The 21873-nt window shown below is 42.0% G+C and overlaps 2 protein-coding genes across 3 annotated transcripts in view; both read right to left on the bottom strand.

Moving 5' to 3' along the window:
- LOC105560730 overlaps nt 1–7066 on the bottom strand; it is a 73552-nt gene extending 66486 nt beyond the window's left edge. Inside the window, exon 1 of the mRNA XM_012010088.1 lies at nt 6576–7066. Within this exon, the coding sequence (XP_011865478.1) occupies nt 6576–6657 (82 nt within the window). The 5' untranslated portion in view covers nt 6658–7066. The remainder of the gene's footprint in view (nt 1–6575) is intronic.
- Nucleotides 7067–13875: 6809 nt separating this feature from the next.
- LOC105560727 (autophagy-related protein 16-1) overlaps nt 13876–21873 on the bottom strand; it is a 462428-nt gene continuing 454430 nt past the window's right edge. For both annotated transcript variants that reach the window (XM_012010085.1, XM_012010086.1), the window contains one exon: nt 13876–16537. In XM_012010085.1, coding sequence (XP_011865475.1) covers nt 16441–16537 — 97 coding nt within the window. In that variant the 3' untranslated portion in view covers nt 13876–16440. The remainder of the gene's footprint in view (nt 16538–21873) is intronic.

Below are 21873 nucleotides of genomic sequence, written 5' to 3'. Positions count from 1 at the left end.
AAAGCAGATATTAACTATCGAACGAGGAGTTTATTAAGCTTTTAACGGACGAAATCATTTTTCGTTCAAGAAGAAACGGTATCGCAATTAGCGAAAATGTATAACTAATAAAAATTAATATAAATTATGTCGCTCACGAAGTAATCCTCGATGCGAAATAATCCAAAGGAACAAAAAGTAATATACTTATTATTATATTTCTTTATGTCATATCACCCTGTTAACAATCGGTTGACATTTTCAGTAGACCTCAAAAATAATCTAATTATAATCATGTAAGCTGTCGACTATAAAATTATTACAGTGCGCGGTGTTAATGTTTAATTCCGCCGTTCACCTCACACCTGTTTTATCGCTGTTCCTTTTCAGAAACAGTTACGCGATATCTTAATACCGCAGATATACGTCCTCACGGTTTCAGCGAAGCGAGTCTAGATCGGAAGACTAGTTGGTTGAACCTCGGATCTCCAGTAGTAAAATACGCGGCTTAATTGCTTAATTTCTCACAGCTAAATCCGCCCTGCCCCCTCGCGCCGCCGCCGTCTCCAATGCTAAAGAACAAAGGCATGCATCCGTTACTTTGGCCTTCTTACTTTTACACCCTATCAACATTACTTCTCGTGTGACACTTTAATTATGCCGCCGCGAAAATCGGACAGGAGGCGTCAGGTACGCCCCACGATAAAAGGGAGCCTTTTTCATCCCAATCCAATTTTAATTATTAAACCGCAAAGTTATCACCGCGACTGCCCCATGCGTGACGCAAGTGGCCCGACAAATTGCGAATGCATTAAACAGCAAGAAGGAATTATTTCTCAGACTGTGAAGAATCTTCTAATACAGTCATGAAATAACAGGAATATAAAAGTTTTATATCTCGTATAAGGTTTATGTACATTCATTTTCTTTTATATATGTATGTACAATTTTTAATTTACTTAGATATTTATGAGCAAAACATATTTATTTCACGCGCGTACAAAATCGGAAAAAGTTGTAGAACGTAATTGCATTCTTTAAGAACAAAAATTTCATTTGTTCTGGGTATTCTGGATAAATCGATAAATCAGGTATTACAAAGTTCATTAGAGCCGTAGTATGCATAATATTTTTTAATATTTAAATCATTGCGATTGCATAAATAACTTTTATGGCATAATTTGATGCGTTGCTTTTATATCAAATGATAACTAACTAAAAATTTATAAATCAAACAATGCATTTTACATCGAAACAGAAAACACTTGTCAAAGTACATTCGAGTATCGTATTGTTTAGAAACTCTTGTAAAAATAAAATGTCTTAAGTTAGCGCCACATTATGCGCAATTCGTAATTGCGCGATTCGTAATTCGTATATTTGTGAATAGTGTGAAGGAAAAATTCGTCGATTCGCCGTGCGCAATTCGGCATTCGCTAACTGTGCGGTTTTATGACGAAACTAGTGGTTTCTTGACTAATATTCAAACTTGACTAATTGTAGACTTATGATACAAGTCCTGCGATAACAGGTAAAGGTTAAAAGTTGCCCAAGTTAACACGAACCATAGACATAATAAGAATAGACTGCGCGTTCCCTACCTCTTTCGTGTTGAGAACATGTTTAAACTTTAGAACGAGATCGCTGACAGTTGAGTGGTCGCCTCATCTTTATCTAATAAATAGCGGGGGTAAATTAAAAGGTAAGAAGAGAAAGGGGAATGATAGAGGGCGATCACCCAAACTGTTATCTCTTTCTAAAGTTTGTAAACTGCTTCAGCCAAACGCGCAGTCTATATATTATACGTCTATGACACGAACGAAACGACAAATAACAAAGTACGAATGATAAACTGCGAATCACGAATGGTAAACAATAACGAATGTCCAACGAATTTCCGCGAATCACAAATCACGAATCGCGCATTACAAATTGCGCATGGTGTAGCTTTACAGATATCGAGAGATGGCCGTGTTAAAACATCGTTAAAATACTTAATTTACTTATTACAATTAATTGTCATTTTAATGGCATTTATTTTGTTTAATTGTAATAAAAAATTATATATGTTTAACGAATCATTATGGCGCTCTTCTGCAGGTTAAAGATTCGTATATCAACCGACCTTTTAACGATGGAACAACATGCGTATTATTAAAAAATTCTCTATTAGCCGTAAACGCAATTCTAGATTTACATCGCTTATAAGCGGTCACTGCGTTGTTCTGCCAATCTGATCAATCTGTCACATCGGTATTAGGCAATTAAATAAGAAATTTTACAATCACTTGGCGATAATAACTGCCATAATTGGAAATTGTGTTATATCGCTGTGTGTTTAGTAGTCTAGGCGACGCCTATAATAAAAGCCTCCCATATAAATTTTGTATATAATGTCCTCACCGCGGGAGGATCACTATAAACTTTAGCTCCGATTCGTATGGTAACCCCAACAGAAACTCCTGCGTGTTAAATTATTTAATAATTCACGTATATCGAAAGCGATTGGACTGCATTCCATGCGGTGTGCGGTCTATCGCGATTAGAAACGCATCGACATCGCTTCTTTACGCGACAATAAAATTATCGTAAAGTCTTCACGATAAAAACATGTTCTCTTAAATTGCTTTTCTCGAACCAATAATTTTGGATTAATACAAGTTTAAGCGGTGGATAATAAATTTCTCTTCCTTGATTAAATAATTTAATATTTATAATCGAGATATAATGTATTCTGTGCTGCGGGAAAAAATTGAATTAATTTTCAAATTAGATACGTTACAGGATCTATACAAATATTAAGGAGTGATATAAGCTTTTCGAAAATATCTACCGTCATTGTATGTTAATTAACTTGCATTGTATTGTACGAAACGTATATCACAATTATCGCTTCCTCTCAACGCTGATGCCACCTACACTCGGTAATTGCCGTTCACAAGGTATAATGTTAGACCTTGAGACTGCTTAGATTGTCCTATGCCCAGAAAAAAGTTTCTTCGAAATCAAACAAATTTTCTTTGAATTTTGACTTTAAGCTTTTATTTCATTTCAAAGAAATGATTTCTTTACCGTAACTAAATTTTAATTGTTTGACTGAGACTGGAACCTTTAGGAGAATTTACATTTGTTTCTTCTAATCTAGCCAATGTTTTAATAGAGATAAATAAAAATTTAGTACGCGGAGAGAATTGTCTAAAATTTATCCCGAAAATCATGTAATCATAGGACAGTGTGGCATTTTGAAGAATTGTATAAGAGTAATTATATAAAATTTCAAAAAAACTCATAAAATTCTTGAAAATGCTATGTCCCACGATTACTTGATTTTCAGGATAAATTTTAAGAAAAAATTCTCTCCGTGTGGATTCAAAGAAACGCGATTTCAACGTATCCCATTTGCTTGACCTAAATAAATCTTTTTTTCTGGGTGTAAGCGTTCATATTCTTTCCTTTTTGTCGATTGAAATAACGCAGCGAAGTTCGTACAGTTAATAATGGTCACTGTAAAAACGGACCGTGAAAATGTCCTGCCCCTCAGGATTCTGTAGTCGAGCATAATAAGAACAAGACTGAACAAATGTACCTATAGTGCAGCACTAGATGTAAGATAATTAATCACATTAATATCCTTCTTATCCGTTCGCACGCGGTCCTGCCGCGACAGACGTATTTGCGTAGCACTCGACATTCCGCGTGTATGTACATTAATTTCCCTCCCGAGGCTATCAAGACCGCCGGCAATTCTGAATCAATATCGGATTCTTTTCACGGGTCCGCGAGCGAAAAGTTAATTTTCCAGCGCGTTTTCAAGGCAAATGGCGTGGATGAATAAACGGCTCGGTAATGATTTAAATCCAGCGGCGCGTGGTCCTTCGTTAATCTTCCTCAAACTACCGACTAAAAGACTTCACCTCTGGCAAACGGTTAAGTTTTCTTATATTCCCACTAGTTCGGTAGGAAGCTGTTTTTCTCACGTGATTTCTTCCGATTTGCATACAGCTGTACGCGGGCAAACCGTCTCGGCAGATAAATTAAAAAGTGGACGATTCCGCGCCGCGGAATAACTCGCGGCGGTTTGCAAAGATCGCACACATAAGAAATTCAGTAAATTTGCAGAAAATCATTTCTTCCTCGTAGCTTAATAGTTCCGACGACTGTCACACTTCAGCGAAATGGCTCCGGCGCCGGAGTATAGTTTGATTAACGTTTACTACATTACGAAGTTGGAGTAAAAGTAAGTTTTACGCGTTTCCTTTTGACTGCAATTTAAGTTCATACCGTTACTTCATGTACGATTAATCGTCCGTCCTTTCAATTCGCCTCGTCCCCTCGTACGATTGGATCCCATCAGGATTGTCACTTTCGATTTTAGCTACGATCATATGCCAACCGTTAAAGTTAACACGACGATAACGTGGAACGCTGCGATAATAATACGAGACAGTCTCTCGTTACGAGATAGGCTTCTAATATGAGACAGCGAGTCGTCAACGACCAAGTCCAATCACAAATCTCTTTTTGCACCGATTGCACGATCTAACGATTAACTTTCCGCTAAACAACAACGGATCAGTTTAGTCGACCTTAACTGGCACTTGTTTAATAAATTAAAAAATATATATAGAACGTACGACGTTTCGACCATAGGTTTCGGTCCTTATCAAGCACAAATTCTTAAAAATTAATCGAGTCGTTGCAATATGTAATTGAACGGTAAAAAATTATAACAACGTTGAGTCATGATTATAAAATTAACGGCACAAAATAAAATATGTACACTGTCTACCATGGCCGGAGAGTGACTGCTAAACAGATTTCACTCCAATAAGTTCATAGCGGGATCAACAGACGATTATTTATTTAATAATCTTTTGTCTCATAATAGGGGACTCCCCTCTAAGTGCGCGTGAATGAACCATTGAAATTGAAGGAAAGGAAAACTCGCGTGACTTATATAATCATGAGAAAGAGTCGCTGTATGTTATGTAAAAAAAGTGAAGATCTTTAAAAGATGAATAGTGGATGCGGGAGATTTTTATTTTAGCTTCCCCGCGACGTTTCCGTCAAGTTTGATTCGAGATACTTTCCCATCGATGCCTTTTCTCCCGTTAACGCTTTAAAAAGTAATCGAATCGCGCGCTTAACGACATTAAATCCCCATTGCATTCGCGCCGTGCTCTCCGCTCAATTTTTAGGAAACTCCCCGCATGGTTAATAATTCGCATCGATACGGGGCATTTAGGTCCTTTGTTGACCGCGTCTGCTTCGTTAGTCCTGGCCTCCGCCCGTCCGCTCTCCGTAATACGAACCGGAATTCCTCCATATCTCACGGGCCAGCCGAAGATGTACGCGCGAGGCGCATACGTGACGCGTTCCGCCTTTCTTTTCGTCGGCTGTGCGTAATTTCGCCTCGTTAAGTCGATACAATAGGCGCTCTAATCCTATCCGTCCGACCGTTTTGCCCCGGATAAAAGGACGGAAATCGCGGCTGAATCACCGGATCCGACATACCGATCTTTCGTCGTGGAACAAGTTCGCCTCGGTAGTTTTTCCCACCTCGCGCATCGCGGCCGCTGCGTTGCTGCCCGCTTTTGAAAGGATCGACAGCAGGCGCGGTCATCGAACGGGGATCACCCTCGGCGCACCTCGAGCGTACATCTCGGCTACGATCATGAAATCGAACGACACGGAAGAGGAGCTCTCGCCTATCTGTATCCACCTTCTTTCCCAATCCTGAGCCGTGGCTTTATGGAGTCCCCTTAAGCGAAGCGCGCCTCCCAGACTCAGACCCCTATAACCATTCTCCCCAACTTCGACCCTTACGGCCGTGATCCGGGTGTGTTTGGAGAACGGATCGAGTCTGCGCTTGCTTTGTTTAAAACGCCGCGGAACTTGTCCTGAATCAACCTGTTTGACCCGCCCTCCGATTTCGACCGCGTAATGCGAACGGAGTCGTTTCTCCCGAAGGCGCCTCCCCCGTACCGCGTATTTACGAGGTACATTTGAACTTTTCAATTTCGGAACTGCGCGTATACACGCCTCTGGATCTGCTCGCGAGAAGAAGGAGGAGAGGACGAAGCGCGACTCTTGCGTAAACGTGCGCATTTCACGGTAAATTGGGTTTTTTTTTTTCGTTACGTTTGCTCGCGCAGGGGCTGCGTGAAACCGTATAAAATTCCGCTTCTCACTCGTACACAAAATTGCCCTTTGTACCTATTCACGCTTGAGATGAGATTCATTTCGATATTGAAATTATTGGCACCCCCCCCGGCACTTCTTTCTCCCCGTTAACGGACACGATTATAACCGGTGCGTGTTATCGAGCGTTAATTCCCTATTCGCGTCTTTCGCAGTAGGCGCACATTGTTTTTACAAATAGCCAACTCGAGCGTGCGATCGCGCCGGGGATTTCATCGAGTTGCGAGGAATTTCTTTCGGCGCATCGGGCCAGCATTCTTTATCTATTATTTCCGGAACGTGCTCGTAGAACGGCTGCGAGCTCGGGATTGAGTCGGGATTAAAAGAGCTCCAGTTAGAAGTAATCCAGCGGCTAAATCCACCGTATCGCACTGTTACGCGGCTCTGTTTCTTACCGGTGACGGCGATGAGGAGGACGCAAAGAAGCGACGCGGAACGGGTGGAACGCGCGCCTCGATATCTCGCGGCACTTGGCATGATGCTTCGATATGCTCTCTCTCTCTCTCTCTCTCTCTCGTCGTGATTACGCACTCATGTACACGCGCGCGCGCTCATTCACCCGTCACAGATCCGCCTTCATATTAACACTTTCGAGCGCCGACGAGATCCGTGGACGAGGAACGATCCACTGATTCAGACTCACTGCACTGTATATTCCTCGATATATATCGTTCCTTTCGCGTTTCTAATTTTTCATAGGATCGTTCGCGGTGAACTTGGAACGAGACGGCAATTACGAAATAAAAAGAAAAAATACGGACACCGAACTCGGGCGGGGGGGGCTCGGAGGGTCGCGCGGGTCGCGGGCCCCCTCGCGATCTCTCGACGACGACGACGGCGCGCACGGGGACAACGTAACGACGCGGAAGGTTCTCCGGTCGACGTACGAGCGGCTACTGAAGCTCCCGCCGCAAGCACGGCGAGCTTCCAGTGCGTCGACTCCGTCGTGCACCCGAAAGCTCCGTCCTCCAACTCGCTCCCGCGCTCAGCCCCGCGCGCCATTCTTCCTCTCTCGTTCGCGGCCTCTGTACCCCCCCCCCCCCGAGCCCTTCGTGGCCCGTCGATGGCTCCCTGTCGCACTCCCGCCGCCGTCTCTCTCCCTCTCTGTCTCGCCTCCTCCCGCCTCTCGCCCCCCTCACAGCCATTTTAGCGTCGTCGTCGCGATCAGGCGCGCCAGTGCGGGCTGCGCGCGCGAGGGAGCTTTCGCGTCCTAAAGCTGAAACGGGCGAGGAGCCGCGGGTAGGGGTGATTGATTGGCGCTGAAACTTCGCGACTGATTGAATCTTTTTTACGTTTCAATATCGATATCCCCGGGCCGGCGGACGGCGGAGAGCGAGAGAAGAAGGGCTCCGGGGGAGTAGGCGTCTTATATGCTCGCGAGTTTTCATTCTCGCGCCTTCCGTCACCCGCGATCAACCGGGATCTCCGAGCCCGAAGCGGGGATGACGCGGTAGCTCTGCGCTAACACGGGTGATTAGCAACGGTAGGGTCCTCGGTTCGATCCCGGCCCTCGTCCCGCAGATTTTCTCGTTGAGGGATATTTTAATAATTCAGCGCTTGAAGGGGTTTAACGCCCCTTGGATTAAGTGTTTAATCACGATTAAGCACATGAATTTCAAGGAAGTGTTAGAAACATTATGCTGACATTCAACCTGACGGTTGAAAAACGTTCCCATAAAAGGGCAAACTTAAAAAATAGTTGTACACTATGTGGGATGACGCGTAGCTCCGCGCTAACATCAGCGATTAGCAATGGTAGGTAGGGTCCTCGGTTCGATCCCGGCCCTCGTCCCGCAGATTTGCTCGTTAAGGAAAATTTTCATAATTCAGCGCTCGAAGGGGTTTAACGCCTAGTGGATTAAGTGTTTACTCACACGAATTTCGAGGAATTTTTAGAAATATCACGCTGATGTAACACAACGGTTGAAAGGCGCTCCCACAAAAGGGTGAACTTAAAGGAAAAAAAAAGGAAATCTCCATACCCGAGCGAACCGTTTCTCGCTCCGTTTCGCACGCAACTCGCAACGCGCGCGGTGCGTGTGACACAAGAGAGAGAGAGAGGGGGGGGGAAGAGAGAGACGGCTGATCGAGAGATTATCGGCTAGGAATTATCGAGGATGCGGGGAAATTTAACGTAATGGCTCCGACGTGACGCTAAGAAGTTGAACGCGGGCGATTTGGAGAGCCGCGCGCTCGCGTCGTGGCCGGCAGTCGCGATCGCTTGATGGATATTGATGACATTCCGCAGGTTCCCGCGAACATGTAGAAACGAGCGCGCCATGGCGCGCCCGTTTAAAAAGAACTAGCGCGGTTAATTGAACTGTGAGCGATGCGCTAATTACCGCAACTGTTGGCCGATATCCGCGCGGCCCAATATTCCTCCCGGTGATTTTGATCGATTATTCGCGCTTATATCTACAGCTTGAGCGCGAGAGAGCCCATTACAGATGTTGAGTCGAGCAAGATGTATCGAGATCGAATGTAACTTTCGTTATCGCGCCGACTTGCAGCGTATATACGAATAAATAAAGCGGATGATTTGCAAGTATCGCTGATAAGATCCAAGTCGGAATTGCGCGCGCTCGTTTACACGCCTTATCGTTCCGAGTTTAGCGGACTCATCCCCGGATCGCGAACGCCGCATAATGCGTTTACTTATACGTTTAAGGACGCTCCGCGAAAAAAAAAGGCGCGGGGAATAGCCGCCGGCGCTTCGTTTCCATTTCAAATTAGCTCTCGATTCGCAAGAAAGCTCGACGACCGCTTAATCGGGTTTGGAATAGATCCGATTCGTCGGATATATAACGTCGCGCTAATTAAAACCAGACGAACGTATCCCAGTTGGAACGCCGAACTCTGACGTATAATTCGTTCTACCGCAGCGCGGGCAATTAACTGTAGCTTATTGATCAGGCATGAATGACGAGCCGTGGATAATCGCAGATAGCATGCGCAAGAAAGGCACGTGGTAAAAGGAAATCCGGGCAGAAACAAGATTCGTGCGCACTCCGGCCGGGCGTGAGCCGCGCGCTGCGCGGCGCGCAGGCCGGCAAAAAGCGGCGACAGCCCGCTCGTAATTAAAAATGTATCCGTCGGCACAAAAATGCCGATCCGTTGTTCTGGGCATCGCTCGACAGGCATATCTCCGCATAAATGACGAGTGCCCAGTCGATCGCCAGTCATCAATATCTACCGGCGGATATCGGATGCTGTTGCGATCATTAACACGTTGTTGACGACGCGATCGCCTGCCAGTCACCGTTACGTTTTCAGTCCCATATAAATTGACACGTGGTACTAGACTACGCGGGGCTAAGTTTATTATTTTTGTTTCTGGTACAATGTCCATTTGAGGGAGGTATACAGGAGGCTCGAAGAAAGTGTTCGTACATAGAGAGAACTTTCTCTTAAAATTTATCCTGAAAATCGTGCAATCGTGGGACAACGCGACACTCGAAGAAATTTTACCATACATTTTACTAGTAAATTGTGAGACAACATGGCATCTTCAAGAACTTTATGAGAGTTTCTTGAAATTTTTACTATACATTTTACTAGCAAATTGTGAGTCAACATGGCATCTTGAAGAACTTTATGAGGTTTCTAAAATTTTACTAGTAATTGTACTCGTAAAATGTATGACAAATTTAAAAAACTCTCAAACAATTCTTCAAAATGCCATGTTGCCCCACGATTACATGATTTTCAGGGTTAAGATAAAATTCTCTCCGTGTATTTTATAAAAATCGTCGATGTCAATGTCGGGCGATATAAGTAATTGTTGGGACAACAAAATTTATATTATACAAATCATCACTTTGTTAAAAGGTACTTAATAAAGCATTCAATAATTAAGATATCTAGTTATATTTTAAGTAGAATTAAAGGAAAATGACAACTTGTAACTCAAGGTCTTTTACAAATTAAGTAGAAAAAGTTTTTTCAATTTATGATCAGTTTATCTCATAATTTGCATATAGAATAATACTTTTAATTTCATATTCTGCGTCACGATAAGTGCACCTCGAGATCGAGTATTTCTATTCAGCAGGCCTTCATTATTCAAAATTTCTTATGTGCCTTTAAACTTTTTTCTCGATTCTGGTATTGAATAAGTTGAGTCTTTTAATGTGACAAGTAGAAAGATAGAATACGATAATGATCATGATTTTCCTGGATAATGAGGGATTTTAACATCGCCGGTAGTCCGTTTTCCTCCTCCCCTTTAAGCTCGAGCGGGTCGATATAAATTACCTCGGATAGTCTAAGAAGAAATCTGCCGATCATGATTCTTAGCTCAGAAACATCTGGGTATCACGCACAGTTACATTAATTAAGGCTGAATGAGTAGACTCCAGGTAAATAACCAATCTCCATTGAAAGTACGGTACGGTGATTGACGCATACCTCGAAAATTATCGATGAAGCCTCGTTCCGCTTCATTTCCGTCGCTTCCCGACACATTAGCGTCCTAATTGGACGCTCCTCCGCGATTTTTCAAGTTGCACGCTACCGACAGTTTCTTACGGCGAAGGTAAAATTCTCTGTTTCACATAAATAATTTCCCTTCAACTTCCCGCCGCATGGATAAAAAATATTACAAGCGCTCGTCATGAACAAAACTTTTATAAACAAGTAAGCGGTCTACTCACGAGCCATTAAAAGATATCGCTAGGTTTCCAAAGTTTGTTCGGCAATGCGAAACGCGTTGTACGTTTCGACCTAACTTGGCCATCTTTCAGTAACACATTATTAAAAGAAACGAAAGAAGGAATTCATATCCAATTATCTTAAATTTACAATCGAAAATTCTTAATATTCTAACAACACCGAAACGGAAACAACCCTTGAGTGTTTTTATCCGTAAAGGAAGGAGCCCGTAACTTAAGTCAACAGGCACATGATACTATTTACCCTACTGGATTGCTTACGAGAGCCAATCAGGATTTAGCCTGAAGTCACCTGATCTGAAAACTCTGCACTCCTTATTGGTTCACGTAAACAATTCAGTAGGAAAAATAGTATCGTGTGCCGTTGGCTTTAAACGATTCTACGGCATTAAAGTTCTTTTAATTCGGAAGTATCGCAATCCGTGACTTTCGTACGGGCAACGTGGCAGCGTCTTCAATTTTTGACCAAACCACGTGTTCGACGGATCACGGCAAATCAAAAGTTAAATACACGCGATTTGATAAGGTACATAGAAATGTTTTTCAGCGGGAGAAAGACGTTTCTTATACACCGGAGGTTAAATATCCCGCTTAAACTTTGTACCTGCTTGACGACCGGCATTTCCGTAAGGCTCTCCACCTCCGCCGTGATATGCGCGGATCTATTCGAGAAGCGGAGGAAGGATTTGAATCTCACGGAAGTCAAGGCGCGAGTTAATTTGTCACTCTCTCGGCTCTCGTACACAATTTCCTTTCCTCGGGGCCCTACGAACATCTTCCTCATTATCTTCGGAATGAACGACCGTTAACAGGGACGTTTGACGTCGGTTAGGCCTAAGAGTGAGGCAAACGTGCGGATTGTAATCGTAGAAACGGTACTTCTCTTCTAGGTATCGGAGAAACGAGGAAGCGAAACACGATACTTAAATAAATGCATTACAAAGGTGTTGATTTTAGAAAGTAACATTTTGCGCGCGGATGATTATTTCCGGGAACTATGAAGAGGATAATTTCTAACTTCTCCATTTCCTTCGGCGAACGAAAATCCGCCCGTTTTCGACTGTCGTTCGCGATAAGGGGTTCCTCAACGCATTGCGTATAAGCTCGATTTATACCAACTTTCACGTGCAATTCGATGCATTAATTATTTGAAAATGATCCCCCCCCCCTCTCTCTCTCTCTCTCTCTTTCTCTCTCTCCCTCCGAGTAAATAAACGACATTGTTCTCGTATCCGACCTGCCAAACTTTCTAATCCGCAAAAATGAACGAGACTGTTCCATCAATGTCGCGTAACGCGGATTCGCAGCGGTTTTGCCAGGGATCCGGCGGTAATAAAAACGTATTGAGACCGTTGTATGCGTTGGTAGAACGTAAAACGATGTACGGCGCGTACATCGCGGCGCGGGATAAAAATTTTCGGTGGTCCCAGATGCGGCCGGCCGATCGAACTTTAACGTCGTTTGCAAGCGGCTTCTCTCGGACGGTCGACCGGGCTGCCGCGTTCTCACGTTCCATTGCAAAACTGTCGAAACTGTCGAATCGCGGACAAAGGGTGTATAATACGAAAGTTACAAACAGAGGTGGAGGACAGAGGGAGAGCGAACGAGGGAGAGGGAGAGACAGTGAGGAGGGGGGGGGGGGCGAGGAAAGAGATAGATGTGTCGGCGCGAGCATGAGCATGCGAGCCGCGATATGAGTACCGATGCAAGTTCTTGGAGCGTATAATATTCCACGTGCGAGTTGTCACTTCGTGACCGCATTTCAGTGACTAATGAGCGCTTTCGAAAGCACGTTAGGTACTGTCAGATACACGGCTGCTGTGCAATGCCGTGGCGAGCTTCTGTGAGGGGATCGTGATATACACACGCGTATACATACACTCGCGCGAGTGCGCGCGTGTACGCGCGCGGCCGTTATATCGTACATGGACCTATCGAAGAGACGATAGACGCGAAAACCCGGATTAGGGCGTGGTGAACGAGCCACTCGTCTTGAATGAAAAAATAATGCGGGAAATAGATCCGGGCCGGTACGATCGGTTGAGAGCTATCGGCAAATTTGTGACTATTAAAACTCGAGGTACTTCAAAACCGGTGTACACTGATAATTTCCGCGATATTTCGAAATAATCGTTAATGTTTTCTTTTATTTTACATGCAATGTCCGTCATGATCTTTTAACCCTTTGAGGCGCGGTGAAACCTATACAGGGTGTCCCAGGAGGAGAGGTCAATAATCTGGGAGGTGATAGTATCGGTTATTTTAAGCAAAACTGTTCATATGAATATATGTCCCATTCCCCACTGTTTCCGAGATAGAGCTATTTGAATGTACAGTTGCGAAATTACTGACAAGAAAGAAATACGTACTGTTTCTAATATTTATTGTTCAAGTGATACATTTTTTACACATCATAATAAATTTACAAAAATTCCACCGTTAACGACCATGCATTTTTCAACTCTTGTGTGAACATGGCGTGTTGCCCGTTCGACATTTATGAATATGCGAGGCATTTTGAACGTTTCTACAATGTTATCAGCACAACAGTCAACAGACGTATAAGAGTAAATTCCCGCAGACGTTTATGTGGTTGAATAAAATTGCAAAAAATGCAATCGAAAAATGCAATTATCTGGAACTCGGTACTCGGTACGGAAATTTTTCAGGTTGCTGATTACACATCAAGTTAAATGTACAAAATGCATAATGGCGGGTCCAACATGGCGCCTGAATATCTGCATTTGAATTTTGTCATTCTAACATCAGAATCGTAATCAGCGATCCCAAAAAACCCTTGAGTATTAAGTTTCAGAAAACTCGGCTGAAAGGAAAAATGTGTACCGCAAAGGGTTAAGTGTATATAATATCAATGTACGATTATTACCTTTGCTACTTACCGTAGACAATATATTTTGTTGTTACTAAAACGTTGACTCAGTTGCTGAAATGCATCGGAAGATGTAGGATTATACAAGGATCAGGATTTACTAGAATAATTGGTACATAGAGAACAAGTGATGTGTTTTTTTTACAAAATACAAGAAGGGAACGTTTAATATATATTTACATATATGAACAACGTATTTAGCATTTCGGCTAAGACTGTTGTTACAGTACTGTATACAGAGAAAATACAGAGTACAGTGTGTTAGCGTAATAAACGAAAATGTGGTGTAAGTGTACAGTATTAAAATCATACACAATACTTTGGACGCAATCGGTTGGCCGCTCGAAACGCGAGCCAGGAGTTATTGTTGCAGTGACGAAGAGGCATGATCATTGGTTTGCAGTATTAAGTGAAATGCAATGAAATAATTGTGAAGTACAGAAAAATATTTTAACCCAAAAATTACACTCGCCTATACGATTCAACGAAAGTTTCATGTAAAAGTTGCTAGCATTTTTTGGCTTGAACAATCGTACTTTACAGTTTAGTAAAAATTGAATTGCGATTTTATATTCTGTGATATCGGAAAATTCTCATTCGAGCAAAAAATTCATTGAAAAATGTACAATATATTTCTTTTTGCCAGAGTTAGATATAAAAATGTTCGGTTGGTTTTCCCAAAGACCTAGTATGTAATTTACAAAAGTGTAGTGTATAATCTTACAGTATTTACATACATATAAAATTGTGGAGATAAGAGTTTTGTGATTTAATGATTTTTCCATTAAAAATTTCAACAAGACATTATTTCTTTGGAACATTACCCGAAAGGATTTTTATCCTCATTTTAAAAACATCGCCGAAAGATGAAAAACGCTCGATATTGAGAAATGAAATTTTCCGTTAATATCATGCAAATCAATGACCAATTTCTCTGTACGATAATTGGAAGCCAATCGGTTTTAGTAATAAATTGCAAATAAAAAAGTATTGCATGTGATGATTTAACGTGGTACATAAAAGCGCATTAAAGGATTATTTAATTATTTATATTGTGTAATTCACAGAACAGTAGACATAAATTTTTAATTCACAGAACAGTATACATAAATTTTTAATTCACGCCAGTGTTTTCCAGATATTACGTTGTTACGCAAATACATTTATAATAAGTATCAAACAGTCGATCGAAGAGTACCGTGAAAAAAATAATAAAATACAAAAGCACTCGCGGGTAGTAGAAATCTGTGTGTGATAATTAATTATAAAACCGAATATATAAGAGCGTTAATAAATCCGTTATTCCTGAGTGTATAATGTATTATAATAAAAATTAATGCAATACGAAAATTATAATTATAACAATCACTGAAAACAGTTGTTACGGTACTTAAGAAACTATTATAATGGCGAAAGTCCAATGTTGTAGAAATCCAGATTATATTACCACTTTGTAAAGTCTCTTCGATCAAATACTTATTTCCCCTAAAGCTTAATATCCAATAGCTTATTTTGCAATAAAACAATTGCAGATAAATAATTTTAATTAGCCAATCGTCTCATTCATCAATGGAAATAGCGATCAACTTCGATTGACATATGATATCCTAACGTTAATTATACAAATCATGCATAAGGCATTAATTAATATCAATATCGTACCGTTATTGTGCTTGTTTGCTTAATCCCTAGATTCTGATTTCCATTCTATCAGACTTGTATTGAGACATCGTTTCTGTAATGTCGGAGAGTCTAGTGACGAATCAAATTATAGTGCCACAAGTTAAACTAAGATTACTCCATCTCAGAATTAATTTTGCACTATAAAAAGTATCTTTCGGATTCCTCCGATATATCTAAAACGTGTAACCAAACTAAACCAGTTTCTTCTCGCTGCAGACATTTAAACTGAAAATATTCACTGCCTCTAATAATAATGCGCAGTTAATTCTGGGGAAATAATCTCATTCAAATCTAGCGCGTTTCCATTTAGCACTGTCTCTTCACCTCTCTATGTTCCGAAAAATATTAATCATTTATCCCGCTCGAATGCCAACGGGATTCGATTCTCTTAAAGGATATACAATATATAATAATTGACTTTCTCTGGGACGTAAAGAAAAAGAAATAATAACTTTAGCGTGTCCTGCAAACGTCAACCCGTGTAAACATCTTGCCGTAGCACCATGGATATCGTATATCGACACTTACAACCCCAAGACCAAATCTTCCCGCACAGACAATCGACACGCAACCGTGTCCTTTATAGTTAGCAAAAGAAATCTTACACCTAGTGAGTCTCGGAAAAACACCAGTTACTACGATAATTTCTTAAATTTCCTGGGGACAGACGCGGCGCGGCACATGGCGCGCAGGGTATCGTTCTAAATGGGGAATCTTTACAACCTGGAAGTAACAATAAGTGCAATCTTATGTACAATCGTTCCACACCACTGCCATAGATTTGTTCAGTGCGATGTCTGCGCTCTACAATTTCGAAACTGCGTCCTTACAAGGTTTTATAACCCGCGCGGTCAAACCGACCGATGATTTTGATTATCCCACTGGGGCGCTCACTGCGGGCTTCACTCACGGGGATCAACGCGGGCGCGCGTTCGCTTCATTTTCACGGCTAGGGTGAAAAACGCGAGGTCCTCACGCGTGAAACAGCAATCGTCTGTCCCGGGATCACACATCCTGTCAAACATGGTCGCCCCAAACTGTCACCGTCTTGGCACGATCGACAGACGCTAGATACGTGCCGTGCGGATGCCAAGACACGGCCGCCACTGCTGCCCTGTACATGTTTAAATGTCAAACGTGGATTAATCATCGCTGAAGCATTCTTACCTTCATATTCTTCCATTCTTTTAACGCATTAAACAGTGATTTCTTTATTTTTATATGGAAAGAATTTTCTGTTAAAATTTATCCTGAAAATGAATGTATTCTTCCAATCTTTTAACGCATTAAACAAAATGAATGAATTCTTCCAATCTTTTAACGCATTAAACAGTGATTTCTTTATTTTTACACGGAAAGAATTTTTTGTTAAAATTTATCCTGAAAATTAATGTAATCGTGGAACAACACGACACTTTGAAGAACTTTATGAGAATTTGTAAAATTTTATCATACATTTTACTAACAAAATGTATACTAAGTTTAATTACTAGTGCAATGCATGGTAAAATTTCAAAAAGCTCTAATAACATTCTTCGAAATGCCATGTTGTCTCACGATCATACGATTTTCAGGATAAATTTTAAGAGAGAATTCTCTCGGTGTAGTTTTCTCTATACTAAAATTCCATCAAAGAAAATCGCAATAGTAAAATCATCATTTTTTTTAATACGGATATCGACAACTCAAGAATTCTATCAAATTCACAAGTGGTAGAATTATTATTTGTATACGCAGTAGTAGTAGAATTGCCAGTGATCTCTTAAACATTTTATTTTGGCACACGCTTTTAATCGTAAAATTATAGACGGGTTGGAAAGTTAAATGTACATAAAGAAACAGCTGGTATTAGCCTCGAAAACTTTGAAGAAGTGAAAAAATTGAAATAGATGCTTAATATAAACGATATCGAATAGATGAGATAAACTGAAAGGAATTTATCAATATCGAATATCTCCCAGCGAAGGAGATATTTTTCATTCAAACGAGATAAAATTCGTTTTCATATCGTCCGAAAAATAAAACGGTTTCGAGATTTGTGCAATGCAACCAAATTAATTTTATTATTTGCGTCATTTCTAACTCGTCGATTGCTGCAAATACGTCACAATTATGACTATTTAGTTGTTGCGTACTGCAAATATGCACATTGACTTAGTGCATATGAAATTGTAAATTTAATTAGCATGATTGAGTGTTATTGACCCCCGCGGCTTTGCCCAATAGATATGCAGGGAGGAAAAGGGGGAAAGAAGAAATTGTAAGCCAATAGTCCGATTCGCGCGAACGGATTTACGAAAACGTGAATCGGTGCATAGAGCAGCGAGCTTTAAACAGTTACATCCAAAAGCTTTCACAGGCAGCTTTTTCCATTTTCGCCTCCTAACTTTCTCCTGGCGAATCTAATTTCCTTAAAGGGCGACCCGGAATTATTTCGCCGCGCGCGAGGGTCTTTCAATTATTTCGCCATCTTCAACGGAAACGCATCATACAGCGCAAAGGGCGAACAGGAAAACACTCGGGAATGTCGTGTGTCACACACGTACGACGAACTTTTCAACTTTATGCAATTTAATTCCTCGTCTTTTCTCCTCTGAGGAGCGCCGTAATGTGAGAGACATGAAATGGAAACCGGCACGATCGCGGTAATAAACAGCGAACGGGTCAAATATAAATACGATTCGCGTGTAGTGGCTTTATACGTGTAGGAAAATTCGCGACCGCTGAAATCGTTTCATTAAAGATTCCATTTGAACATGACGGAACACAGTGCTACGTAATTTTGTGGCCTGTGCGGCTGTTTGTGCACACAGAAAGGTCTATTAAACCTGAACTCCCGCCGGTAATTCGTAGGGCTTGACGAAATCGTAAAAGGGTGTTTTCTACGCGAGGACAAACATGCTGAAAATGGCAGGCCTCCTGTCGGTCTCCAGCAAGACTGTTGAACAATCCCTCGCGAAACGTGTATACGAATTAAGGAATTATTTCGCGCCGGGGCAAAGGCCGGGTAAGGAGGCACCCTGGAGGAGAGGAATCAGCTATAAACCTATAATTACAGTTTTTACGAGCATTCCTAAGCGAAAAAGTCCAAATGCCCGAGAGAGAGAGCCCGTTAAAACTGCAGAATACATTTTACAAAATGCAATCAAGCCGTACGCTTTATTTTGTTACCTTAGTTCTTCGAATTCTAGTGTCACACGATCTTTTTAAAGATATTTCTTATGGATTAAAAATTTCCTCGTAAAGCGAAATGCCCTATAGGCACTCCGTTACAGCATAATAAAACAATAATCTCCTCGAAGTTTTTTCGCACGTGTTTTTTTCGTTTTGTTATCTTATTTCTCCGAATTCTAGTGTCACGCGATCTTTTTAAAGATATTCCTTATGGATTAAACATTTTCCCATGAAGCGAAATTTTCTAGACACTTTGTTATAGTGTAATAAAATAATAATCTCGTCTCTTCGACGCGTTTCTTTGTTTTAAAAAGTATAATATTGATCCGCCAGCAAATATTAAATTGAAGGGTGAATAAGTCGACACCACTGGCAACAGGAAAACCTCCTTTATTAGCACAACGTTTCTATAAATATAAGGGCCAGAACCCATGGCCGAAACGTTGTGCTAATAAAGGAGGTTTTCCTGTTGCCAGTGGTGTTGACTTATTCACCCTTCAATTTTTTTGTTTTGTTACCTTAGTTCTGCGAATTGCAGTGTCACGCAATCTTTTTAAAGGTATTTCTTATGGATTAAAAATTTCCCCATAAAGCGAAATTCCCTAGGCGCTCCGTTACAGCGTGATAAAGCAATAATCTCGTTGAATCTCTTTTCGCACGCGCTTTTTGTTAGTGCTCTATAAAAAAAGTAATTCGATAACTGCATTCGGCAATGCAATAAATCTGCAGTAACAATACAACGAGCCGAGAAATCCTAGATACTCGCTTTTACATTTGCTTGTAATTCTATGAATAACAAAGCGTATTCAGTGGGAATAGGCGGATAGATGGCAATCGAATTGAACGACTGACATTCACTCGCGAATGGCTCATATATGAGATTGCCGATTGCCGCTGTTGTTTCCGGTGAATCGACTCACTTCCGAATTCTTTGTGAGAAACCGACCAACGTCCATCAGTTCCTCATCATGTAATCGATACATTGATTATTACAGTGTGACGAAAGAGACAATCTGATATTCCGCCGTCATTGTTTAATCAGTGCCGACGTAATGAGAGAGAATACGTGATAGTTCGCTGTCATTGTTTGGAGAGCCAGCCTGGAAATTAAACGTATCGTTTACCCAGCTTTCCGGCCGTGCGTTAATGAAGCTTTATAATCTGTAGTGCATATAACAAGTTTGTTCACGACGAAACGAGCCCCCCCCCCCCTCCCCCGAATAGGGTAGTTACATCTTATATTGCGTTTTTGCGACTAATACGAGGATAAATCCAGCGTAATCAAGCGCAGCCGGACCTTCATTCGACCCGGCAGAAGTAACTCGCAGATTGCATTCAGGAGTGGAATCGTGTCATTCGATGCAACGTGCTAAGCGGGCGAAATATGCAGAAACACGGTTAAGCCGTAAAAAGCGGCGACGTATCGTTCTGTCACGGTTTGACTGGCGCGGTTTATTCCCGCGCGAGGTTTGCTGCCGCGTCGGGAAAAGCGGGGCGGTGAGACAACGGCGCAGGGGGCGAGAAAAAGTTGCCCCACGAGTGCGTCGCGACGACCGCCCGTCGCGTCGAGTGCGCCGTCGTCGCCGTCGTCGCCATCGTCGCCGTCGCGGGCGTCGTCGCTTAGCGGGAACGATATTTCTAAAAGCAGCGTGCCTCGTATCCGGGATACCTTTGCGAGTAGCAGCTACCTTGGTGGTGTATATTGCGAGCGTGATAAAGGAGACCTATCCGTTCTTGCCGAAGGAGCTTGGAAATAAGCTTTCGCGAACGATGTTTCCACTCTCTTCCTGCGCCACTTTCGCCTCCTCCTCCGCCCCCTCGCAGCCCCTCCGCCCTGCCGTTCCATTCCGCCCACTCATTTTTTTCATCCAGCCGCAAAGCTAACGCGGAAGACAGATGGAAAGAGATCGAGGACGAGAGAGAAAGGGATTTTTATGAGGGAGGGAGAACGTAGGAGTGTATGAGAAAGTGGATGGGCTGCGCGAGATGGACGTGGCGAGAGATGGACGCGGAACGTTACGAGTCTTTGAAACGTACGCCGCGCGGGAGCATTTTTGCCCACCGTTCTTGCAAATGACAGAGTTAACATAGAACCGCCGGTGGAGCCTCATATTCTGTCGACGCGGGTTGAAGGGAGGAAGAGATTAGAAAGGATAGTAAAACGTTCCTGGGAAAGACGAGGGGAAGGACAGAGCCCACGGAGAGCGAGAGCGTGCGGGAGAGAAGCGAAGAAATAAAGAGGGAGCGAGGGGGAGGGGGAAAAGATAGAGTGGTTGTGGATTTTAGACCTTAACCCGAGGCGATGGATTATGCGAAACGTAAGAGGATAGCGAAAAGGCGTCGGGAAGAGGGAAAAAGGCCGAAGGGGACGAGAGAAGGCGGAAGAGGAGGAGGTATCATTTAACGGAAGAAAAGCAATACAGAGAACCGCCGCCCGCACCGCCGTAAAGGTGCAGCTCGTTTGTCGTCGGACGCTGGGAATAATTAAAATAATTATCCCTCGTTGTGGGCGCGTAATCAGATCGCGGCGATCTCGCCGATAATGAAATCGGGCTGAGATCTCCCGCGGAATTCTACCTTCGAGACTTCCAGGTGTGACATACTCGAGAACATCTTGAGATATCCCACATCAACGTCCGTCGATTCGATTTTATTTTTCATTCCTTGTTAATCGTATCAAAGACGACTAAAATATTAATATTTCATTAATGAAGACGTTATGCATTGTAAAATAATACGTATAGTTATATCGCACGTTTCTAAACAAAACAAAAAGTCATATGATCATTTCATATTTTTAATGAAACATAATTTGACTTTTTCACGACTATATTTGGACTCTTCGATGACTTTCGCCGAGAGAACGCAAATCTAGCTAGTGCATACAAAATGATTATAAATCGGATATTGTTATATTTTACGAGTTTGGGAAAAAATTTTATCTTTTAAGCACTGATGTTCCTCACGCATAAGATACAAAATAAATTCAGTTTATTTCGGCAAACAATGGCAATATAACGCAACGTGATACAACAGTTCAAACGGAACAAGATGTCACAATAAAGTTAAAACATAACATAATGGCTACCAAAAGTTATATTTTAGAATTTTGAAATTTAGGATGCTGTTTGACGTGATTCGCGATAATTTGAAGTTACAATTAGATTATTTTCGATACTCATTGTAGATTAGGACTTAAATATATGCGCAGCTTAGTAATCGGACGAACAGAGAGATCCACGTTCGAATCCATCCAGAGACACCCATAGACATATA

Source organism: Vollenhovia emeryi, unplaced genomic scaffold (assembly GCF_000949405.1).
Source record: "Vollenhovia emeryi isolate VEMERY1.0 unplaced genomic scaffold, V.emery_V1.0 DF939223.1, whole genome shotgun sequence".
Classification (NCBI taxonomy): domain Eukaryota; kingdom Metazoa; phylum Arthropoda; class Insecta; order Hymenoptera; family Formicidae; genus Vollenhovia; species Vollenhovia emeryi.
The sequence above is the reverse complement of the archived record's forward strand: the minus strand, read 5'-3'. Positions and strand labels throughout refer to the sequence as shown.